Below are 10,903 nucleotides of genomic sequence, written 5' to 3'. Positions count from 1 at the left end.
TTTCCCGCTAAATTCTGGCTTAACTCGAAAAACTTTCAAACCTTTTATGATTAGCGACTATTGCATTAAATCTGCTTGATTTAAGAAAGCCAAATAGTTGTGTTTTGTAAATCTTTTCAACTTTCAGGACCATTGAACCCAACTCTGTTAAAGCTTCAGGTTGACAAGTTGACAATTTGCAGGGATAATAAATTACAAAATGCCTGAAGTTCGAAAAAGCTTCCAAAGCTTTGACGGTCTCTAAAAACGCTTTCGTGTGTTTGTGTGCAACTTCGCCTTGAAATCAAACTAAGATAAAGATAAGGATAGAGACAAAAATATGTACGCATATATTAAGATACCAATATACGTGTATGTATGCATGCACATATGTATGTCTGCGTTTGTCACCGTGTCTGACGATAAATGTATGCACGATATGAGAATGTATTTATGTTTATATACAAGCAATGCACACATTCTGGGTATTAGGTATAAAGCTTCGGAGGGAGTAATTGAAAATGTTGTTATTTTACATCTTGTCGTGGCTCAAGAACTGCTCCTATTACTATAATTATCCTAATTGGCGGTAGATACATATATTGTGATACCGATTAAATTTATATTCCCCACACTGCAGTGATTCTGTAGTCCAATTACTGGACTCAAAACACAAATCACGAAATGTATAAAATGTACGAAATGTATAAAATGTACGAAATGTATATGAGCTCGGAGACTATAGAGTCAGAGGCTTCAAAAGAGTACCTTAAGCCCTCGTGTATACAAGAATTTGGCATCGGACTATAAACATCGAATTTAATGAAGAATGCATAGCCTACTGCTGAGGGAAAAAGTACAGACGCTGCGTGAACTAAAGAGAGTTTAAATGCTTGTAACGTCTAGCTGTTTAGATGTCCTTTCAATTGTTCCTATGAATATGTTCTGGTGTATGTCCACGTCATAACTAGGTCCACTGGGGTCGGGAAAGTCAGACAAATCTATATATTCTACACTATGAGAGCGTCACTCAAATATGGAATGATGAATTGGTTATTGTTTAACGCTTTTATTGAGCTATAACGGGTATTACGCAGTAGGTTGCACCTGATTACCAATTTTCCACTTATATCTTGTTTTTTTAATTAGAATTCAAATCGTTGAAATGATATTTAATCGTTTATTTAATGTGTGTGTATGAGATTTTGTATCACCATTCTCCGCCCATTTACGATGTATAGTTCCATGTATACGTAACTGTATAGATACAATATGTGTGCTTTTGAGTCGAATTCGTAACCGAATGTTAAGGACACGCGTTTCAAATTATATTGAATGCTCTCACTGGGCTCAACTAGTATTTTGCGTAAGTATAGGAGAACTTTATTCTGTCAGATCAGGCAATAAATGTACTTAAACATAAACATATATTTACATAATAAGAATTCGCCATTCGGCACTCAAACACGCGCCTAATGCTATGGGCTGGGTCAACGCAAAGGGGCTAAGAATATCATATGCTGCAAACGAATAATCGTAATTAGATCGACTTGAGCACATAGCACAAGCACAACAGAAAGCTGACAGCAGAAGCTGGAAGTTGTTATAGATAATATATATGGCGTATAAGTATGTATGTGCGTCAACATCTGCAGCCAGTGGCTAAGATGTTACATAAGGAAGCGACAAGAGTCGTTTGAAACAGGCGTCACTCTGGACCAGGCGCCACGAAACTGAAAATGTGTCTGGGCCCTGCTGGTGATGCCCTGTGTGGCCTCCAAGGGAGTCAACGTGCGCGCATGAAGGGCCATGAAATAGGTTCATTACAACTGAAATATGTCGTCAGCAATGTAATCCTTCAGTTTATAGACTGCGTAACTAGTAAAAACTGCAATGAGGTACATGACATCTTCCTAGTTAAAACAATAGACCTCAGGTAAACCTACATTAAATGAAATTTTCGCTGAGAAATAAGAAATATTTTCTAAAAATTAAAGTCAATTTCAGTCTGTTGATTGTGAATATATGCATATGCATAAGTTCGGTCAGAATTCTGTCAACAGTTGCTTGTCGGAAATTTTTATGAAAATTGAATTAATTTTTAAAGAAGAAAAATATATATTGTTTTTGTCTGTTAAAATCTTTGTGCATATATGGTATAGGAGCTCCTGTATCTAACGAGAATGTTAATGTGCTGACGAAATATTGATAATTAATATTCCTAAGCAAAAAGCTTTATCCTGTAAGCGTTCGACAATAAGGGAAAGCTCTGCCATTATAAAGCAGGACCAGCTTTAGCTTTTTAGAGCTTACAAGCTTTGAGTAGTGAAACACACCCTGATGGCTTTTCCCCACAACGAATTAAAATGGGATTCCCAGATGTTACTGATAAAAGTTATTTTGTGATGCTTTACATAACATTATGCTTAATGAAAGTCAGTCCACAGGCAGAAGTTGTATCAAGATAATCATACAATTTAGAAAATAAATCGGTTTGAAAAATACAGACGGAATACCAAATACCGCCTGCTACATATAAATGAACCCCTTTTCAATGGATTCAGGGATAAAATATATAATGTTCATCTAGTTTACCGAAGAAGAAATCAAGGCCATCAGCTAGTTCAAAACAAATACCAGATACAAAACTAAAGCGATCCAGACAACACGAAAATTAAACACTTGAGACCACAACCGTTGCGCTGCAGGACACTCGCCTTCGAGCTCCCCGGCGACAGTCTGTCTGGACAAGTGCAGACTGCGCACCTGGCCAATGCATAGCTGTCTGCATTCAGGTAGAGCCCACTGTCGGCCGGGAAATTTTCAATAGAATTTCTGTCGGCTAATGATCTTTTAACAAGGTAACGGAATTTCCCAGCGCTCATGAGCTACAGGCCAAGGGACAGCGTGGCTAACAGATCCTCAAGACATCGGGGCATGCTGGCTAGGCCAGTTTCATTCATGAAATGTGCGAGAAATTGAAAAAAATATTTTCTTACACCCTCACAATTTGGGTGAGAAGACACTTGAAAGTAAAGAGGCTTCGCATTTGGGTTTCTATTCATTCATAAATTGCGCGTGCTTTTCGCATTGTAAACAGGGTTTCTGCAAGAAAAATAAGCTAGAATTTTGAATTTTACTTATCGAAATTACCAAAATGAGGCGGTTGTTGTTACTATCTAGTAAATACTTATATTAAATGTCACATTGATATAGAATGCAAACGGGTCTGAAAATTATGGACACAAATATCAAGCAACATTCGGAGATTCCCAAAATCATATTTAATGTAATTACGCCAGAAGTATTTTGTATATTTCAAAAGTCAACTATACCTTTTGATCAATTTCAATGTCTAGTAGCTCTCTACTCTGTATCTACCCTGTAGATGACATTTTTAGCATATATTATTCCATTCAATGAATTCGCAAAAAAAAGCAAACACAACAGGAGTCGGGCACCACCTACCTGAGCACTCGAATCTCAAGAGCTCGATCTTCAACTCAAGTGGGCGCACACTTGAAAAACACTAAGGTAACTTTTGTATACGTCACTGATAACGATCGGGCAATAGACGAATACTACCTGGAACGAATTTTCAAGAATAGCACAGTGAATGAAACACAGAATTCCGTTTAAAGCCACCGACTGGGCCATTCTGCACGACGACCCATAGGGGCGTAGGTGCAATTGCGTTTATTAGCACCGCACCCCTGGCCTCATTCATTTCGAAAGGCAGTGTCCACAATGAAGAGTAAAATACGTTTGCCGTACTCATTGAAGAATCGATGTCAATTCTTGACTTTGCCTGAATCGGACTGCTGCACCAGAAGGAGTTTTGCTGGGCAAGATTGTTGCGCTTGATTCGTTTTGGCCGTTTTGGCCCCTTAGAAACTAGCTAAGCAAAAAATGAAAGAAGTCCTAATTTGTGCACTCTAAGATGATAAGCATCTGAGTTGACGCATTTTTTGTGTCATAGTCTTCAAATAAATTCTGCTTTCGCAAAACCTTTGATTGGAATTTGCGCTCAATTTGGTAATTAGCTTGACATTTTAAAGTGTCTTTTGAAACGGAGCCATGATAAAGCAGAATTGGACTTGATTAATTATGATCCCAATGATAATGCAACTTTCATTCGCATTATCCTTGCGGTTAGCCTGGCGGACCACACAATTGGACCGCTGAAACAGTAGACCGAAAGATTCATGCGTTCTTACGTTTAAACGGAAGAAATATTCTGCCAACTACTAAAGTGTTCTAAATATCAATCCTATGACAGATACATTAACATTCAAATTCGAAAAGACTCCCTTGCCAACGGCTTTATCCACGATTCACAACGCCTGTCAACTTATAGGCAGGACGAACCAAATTTTTGCAGAATTTGTGCGAAAATATTCGCCTTTGAGATGTGTGAAAATGTAATCTGACAAATTTCGGACAAAAAGTAACTATATCTATTAGCCATCATTTTCTGGCTGATTGGATTAACGTTAACGCTTTATTTGTTGCAACTTCAAACAATTTTCTCCAGTTCCTGAGCATATGTCAATGTGTGCACAGCGATGTCTTTCGCCAGCACTCTCTCCTTTTGCCGGGTATTTAGGTCGGCATAGTTGAAATTTCCATCCGCATCCAGCGTCCATTTTCGTCTTGCGACCAAGGCACTCATCTCCGTTCCTCCTGGCTTGAGACCCAAACGCGATGCGGCCTGCTTCTGTGAGATCTTTCCATAGGACTTTTCCATGCATGAAGCTATCTCCTCACGGGCGGTATTCACCAGCAGATCCATGAAATCAGCATATAACTCCGAAGGCATCGACTTCTTGGCCTGCAATATCTTGTTGTAGCGTCCCTCCATAAAGTAGTTTTCCAGTGCCAACACCGGCGAAATGAATGGATTCTGCAGCAGTAGAGCCGACGGCAAGCGTTCCAGCTCAATGTGGAAGTCGGCGATGCGATTGGTGGCCAGCAAGTATAGCAGATGCAGACCCATGAACTTGTGCATCTGCGGCGAGGACTCCAGGAACTTGTCATAGTCGTAGTAGTACATCTTCAACTGTGTCATATATCGCTCAAAGGCGGCATTATCCTTGACCTTGATACTGTGCTCAATGGCAATTTCCAGCATGTCTCGTGACGTCTGCAGCTGCTGCTTTTGCTGGGGCTGCACACCATTCTGGTCTTTTATGCCCACGAAACCCACGCGAACCATTTCCATTTTAAGCGACTCCAAAAGCTGACCGCAGACTCCCAGGTTCGGCGAGGCCTTCGTCCACTCCTTTTTCAGCTCGTTGTAAAAATTCGACATGGCCAAGTGAACTTAATGGACGAGGATTGTACGATGAATTTGTAAGATATATTAATTTACAGCTGTTGAACAGCGGCACAGGATATTTCAGTTTATTTGAGCTAGTAGGTAATGTTTCGGCTGGGCCTACTAGGTCACAATTTAAAAAAGACTACTTCGGTTATATATTCGTATAAAATGGGCTTTATTTTAGACTATTTAACCTTTATATTAATGACTATTAGATATGACAACGGATTAAAGTTTTTGTACAAATAACATTCTACAATTTAATCAACAATATATTTTACGCGCTGATCTTGAGCTCACAGCACTTCGGTGCTGACGGTGACGTCTGTGGGCTACTGGAGTTGGCTGATAAGTTAAAGGTTGGGCTTTCGGAGCCGCCCTTTTTCTGCTTAACGCGTCGATTCTGGAACCAAATCTTCACTTGCTTCTCCGAAAGTCGCAGCCGGTTGGCAATTTCGATTCTGCGCAGACGCGACAAATACGCATTGTGGGAGAATTCCCGCTCCAGCTCCAGCAACTGAGTGCTGGTGAAGGCAGTGCGGATGCGTTTGCTGGAGTCGGCATAGTCGCTGATCAACGGGGTGATCTCCAAGCCTGCGCTAGAAGCTGCACCATGAGATTTTATGGGAGAGCTGGCGGGCGAGCAGGAGGATTCATGCCTGAAGCGTTTCGTATGCGGCTCGTCAGGATTTCCATAGTCCAATGAGGTGCTGGAGGACGCTGATGGCGAAGTGCAGAAGGCACCAGCTTCCTGGTGAGGCAGGCTGGTAGTTAGGCCGTAGACACCCGCCGGCGGAACTGTTGGCATCGTCAGTTGTGTATTGCTGCCATGTCCCACAGCATTGGCCGATAGTGGCGGGGATGGATAACAGTCATCATAGCTGCCAAAGCCATTGGACTTACGCTTGGACGTGAAGAGCTGCGCGTACGGATGATAAAGTGAGGCGTGGGGCTGCTGGAGAACTGCGGCAGCCGCTGCTGCAGCCGCTTGATGCTGTTGTTGTTGTTGCTGCTGCTGCTGTATGCCCAGGGAGAAGAGGTAACTGCCCACGTAACTGGCTGGATATGGCAACATAGGCAGGCCGGGCAGCATGGCCGCTGCAGCGGCTGTGGCAGCCACGGCGGCAGCTGTTGCATTGGCAGTGGGTGAGCCGAGCGGTTCCTTGTTCTTGTTGAGCGGTGGCATATCGCTGAGCAGCGAGTCCATTAGGAAGGAACGCGACATTTTGCTAAAGGTTCAAGTTGATGCGACTTCTCTGTGCGTGGCGAGATCCTAACACGATCGGAGTCTGAGTGCTACTGGTTAGCTCTCCGGCTGTGCCGTTCACTTTATATAGACACCTTTGGTTAGGGGTTGTTTTTGCACCACCCTTGGCTATGGCATGAGCTGCGGCGGAGCGTGCATTTTCCTTTGTTGACTCCTTTGAGGGTTGTTTACTTGTTTTCTCTGACCATTAAGCCACCATTTACAGCTTGTCTTCGTCTAATAGCAGCAACTGTAGCCATTGAAGCTCCGCCCCTGTCGCAAAGATCGCTCACAATGGCAGGTATTTCTTGATTGTGCGTGTGAGTGTGTTTCTCTGTGTGTGTGTGTCTAGATCTGTGTGTATGCATTTACTATTCTGATACCAACTAAAAATCATTGCACAATGCTTCAAATACGTTTTAGGTTAAAAAGTGCCTATCAGCATTTGGTGATAAGTACTAACTACTACTATAATAAGTACCAAAAATGTCTACTTTAAGGAATGGTTCGTAAACCCACCTTTTCCCGTTCATGAACCCAGGTTTTGTTAGATACATATATTAAAATTTGTATTTCAACAGTTCAATTAGTAATTTTTATTTTCCGTGCTGCAAAAATAACGCAACATGCTTGCAAAATTTGATTTCCATTCAACATAAGCTTGAATCAAATATGCTTAAATAAATTGAGTTGGTTAAAACCCGGAATATTTTTACAATGGAAATTTTTATTTTGAACCGAACCATTTTTGGTTTGGCTTGAATTCCGATTCAGCTGGATTGTCTTAGGTTTCGGCTCATATTTAATAACAAGAATTCCAGCTTCGAATCGGTTCGGTTCAAGCTGGCTTGCAGCCGGGGTAAAAACAAAAGATGTGGAGCATTCAAAACTACTTACTTTATTTAGGAAAATTGATCAAGTAAAATTAGTTACTTATCTATTTTAGCAGTTAAATATAGAAATGCAATTTTGGACAGATTTGATTGAAGTTTGGGGCTAAAGTTGAACAAAATCGCATACAAAACTGAAATTTATAAATTGTATGCTGTCCTTTGAGCCCGACAATTTGTCTTTTTTTCACGCATTGTCCACTAACTGTAAGCACCTTAACATGTTTTTATGGATGCATTATCTCTGTGTGCGTCTGCCAAATCGGTTAACAATACGCTTACATGCTACACTCATCAACTTGGCTCATTCAGGTCGAGGCATTGCGATTCATTGACGGCCCGGACCCGACGCCCATTGCGTCTTTGTGCCCGGGCCAGACATTGCGTCGCCTTAGAAAGAGAGGGCGAGATTTGAGTTTTTGGGCTACATTACACAGAAATATGGCGGCAGTTTCATCATTTGTTAACTGGCTTTAAGGATTTGCTTTAATTGTCCTTTTCACGCCATTGTCCCGAAGCGTGTGTGTGTGTAATGCCAAGGTGTCTGCCCCTGCCCGGGTGCTGCTTTGTGTGTGTTTTGTATGTTCTTGTGTGTCTTGTGTGTCGCTTCAATGATATTTTATCATATGTTAAGTGGCTATAAAACTCCACACAATCGCTGACGTTAATTGTTGTCCAACTCTGAAAGTACTTTTGGACGCATTGTTGACTGCAGTTGCATAGCTTCGGGATTCGGGGTCCGGGCCGATTGATCGTCTACTTTTTGGGGCATTGTTTGTATCTTGGCTTCTGCTTAATTGGCGTACTTTCCTTATTGTAATACCATGCAAAATGCGCTGCAGCTGCCGCAGGACCCGCCGTTTTCCATTTTCGCACTAGTTTTCTGCAACTAGATCTCTGGTAGGCGTTGCGTCGGTCTCGTGCGCAGAGCCTGGACCTGGGCGGCTGCTAGGTGCTTTTGTTGCTACTTCTTAAAGGGCCACTTGAGTTTTTGTGCTGCTCACCCTTGACCACATCCGTTTTTTGTGTACCTCCCGTTTATACGCTCGATTTAGCTGGGCATTGTTCATTTGCTCGTTTCAAATAGATCGTGCTATAGATGCAGCCTCTATTTTCCATTAAGAAGAAAGTATCCATGTAAGAATGTGTAGGCCACGTGTGCAACATTCATCCCAAGAGCATTGCGATCCCATCAGAGCATATTTACGTATATGTTTAGGTATAAGACGCACATTTTGTTTCTGGTAGTAATAAATACAAATGTTCGAGCAGAGCTTAAAGACTCTCCCCTTCGAACAACCGAAGCGCACAATTTCATTTTAATTGTGAACAAAACTCGGGTAAACGCTAAACAAATGAAAGCTGAGAGAAACTTTGTATATGCAGGCAGGGATTTAGATATAAATAAATATGTTGCCATGTATATACACAGAGACAGAGAGAGCTAACGTACTTAAATGATGCGAGTCTGTGGCAAACCGGATTCGCCAGTCAAGGGGTGTATGCTCATGATGGCCATAGAACCACCACCACCATCACCAGCAGCAGCAGGAGCACCACCATGATGGGATCTATCGCACCCCGACTGCTTAGCTTATGAGAGTTCAGTTGCTTCCGTTCCTTGGTTCATCATTTATTGACATTAATTGGTTGTGACATTTGCATTTGACTGATTGTTGTAGTTGCCATTGTTGCTACTTAACTAACAGTCAGTGGCTCAGGCGTACACTTCTGAGGGTTTGTTTAGCTGTCGGGCTCTTGATGGACAGGGAGACGGACAATCATCACATGGAGAGAAACACTTTTATATGCCATGCCATATTGTTGGCTTAACAAATATGACTTCATTATAGCTCAAGTAGCTTCATATATTGCGCCTATGAATAAATTATAAATGAGCTTTGCACCACGGAATAATTGGGGTTTCGTTGCGTGTTTCTGAGTCATCAGACCTCGGGCAATAGACGAGTGTGTGCGGTCTGTTTGTTTGGCAAGTCGTACAGTACCAAATAGGTGGGTATTTTTGAAATATGAAGGACTTTACGATTCTTCTATGGTTTAGCGTCAACAGTGTCGGCTATAGAAAAATATTTCAAAGTCCTGCACCGCCAGTTTAATATTTGATACATTCGGCCAAAGGACTGGGACAACAATGCCAGCTCCGTGCGTTATTCATGAATGAAAGTCAGTGCAGCACAAAGGTCGCAAACAATGCAGCAATTGTCCTAGGCTTCGAGCTGCGAGCACTTGCAGTGATCTGCAGATGTCTTTGTGTAGACCGTTTTGCCTCACCATTCGTATACCAAATATCCTTTGTGCCCGGCCAGGTAACAGCGGACAGTCAAGAATACCACGTTTTATGAAGTTCAGCTAGCTTGGTTGATAATGTTTTTTAGCGGCCGAGTCCGTCGTGGTCAAGGCCGATTGCCGGACAGTGCAATTAATCACGAGTTGTTTGTTGTAATGCCTCGCATTTTGTTCCGTTTGTTGTGGTCAATATTGTGGCTTTCTGGAGAGGCCAACAGGGTGCAAAGATCTAAACAATTGATTCAGTTGGGTGGAGTAGCGAAAGCCTGGCCATCGTCACGTTCCGAACATGCATTCAGCCCTTACAATGGAACAGCACTCAAATATTTAACCACTAATCAAATTATATATACAAATAAACATAATAAACAAGCACTCGATCCACTCAACATCCCTCTCCCTCCACCACTTATCCAAGTCAATAAAAACAGTATTTAAAATCAAAAAAATTGTCCACATACCGGCAAGGATGGGGTATGGAAAAGCGCGCGCGTTCTCCGACAGTCGCCGTATTGTGCGCAATAGCCGCCGCTGCTGTGGACTGCGGCACGGGCTATGGAGTGCTCGGAACAACCCCGGGAATGAGTTGAATGAATAGTAATACATACGGCTGCATTATCACTATAAAATTAACAGGCAGACGGTAAGGGACACGCACCCTTTTGGGTTCTAAGCAGTTGTTACATTCGTATCTCTTTGTGGTCCTTATCGAAATTTATGATTTGTAAATTGACAAACATGGCTCCTGCAACCAGTTGCTTAAAAGCGAATTGTGTTTGGGGTAACAAACTTGTAATCGCATAGGGCTACTTACATCTAGCGAACCTCGTCTGAAGCTAATCGAACAGGCATATACTTTTATATGAGATTTGGGATTACGTAACAAGAAACATTCTATTAATTTAAAAGTTACCAGAAACTTTTAAAAAATTTTAAAAATTCCGTGTCTTATGTAAACATAACCAAAGACTGATTTTAAAAGTCGACTAATTGTTTCAATAAATAATGATTATCAATATGTACCTAAATTTCCTTGTAAGGTGAATTTAGCCAAGGCACAAACCCGGATTGAGGTACGCAACACAGTGCGCATCAGCACCATTCAGTTATATCAAAACTGTGCTGTACGTATGTATGGACGCGTATGCTGGATACATCAAT

General features: G+C 41.8%; 2 protein-coding genes across 2 annotated transcripts; both read right to left on the bottom strand.

Moving 5' to 3' along the window:
- Window positions 1-4,453: 4,453 nt before the first annotated feature.
- LOC115770470 (26S proteasome non-ATPase regulatory subunit 8) lies at window positions 4,454-5,392 on the bottom strand. Its single transcript, XM_030715748.1, has one exon. It carries the CDS (start codon window positions 5,288-5,290, stop codon window positions 4,496-4,498), a length of 795 nt encoding a protein of 264 aa, XP_030571608.1. The 5' UTR covers window positions 5,291-5,392; the 3' UTR covers window positions 4,454-4,495.
- A 184-nt stretch (window positions 5,393-5,576) lies between these two features.
- LOC115770469 (GS homeobox 1) lies at window positions 5,577-6,524 on the bottom strand. The gene has a single exon (XM_030715747.1). It carries the CDS (start codon window positions 6,522-6,524, stop codon window positions 5,577-5,579), a length of 948 nt encoding a protein of 315 aa, XP_030571607.1.
- Window positions 6,525-10,903: the final 4,379 nt, after the last annotated feature.

Source organism: Drosophila novamexicana, unplaced genomic scaffold (assembly GCF_003285875.2).
Source record: "Drosophila novamexicana strain 15010-1031.04,08,12 unplaced genomic scaffold, DnovRS2.1 tig00004555-arrow-pilon, whole genome shotgun sequence".
In the NCBI taxonomy this organism is placed as follows: Eukaryota; Metazoa; Arthropoda; class Insecta; order Diptera; family Drosophilidae; genus Drosophila; species Drosophila novamexicana.
Note: the sequence above shows the minus strand (reverse complement) of the source record. Positions and strands in the feature narration are given on the sequence as shown.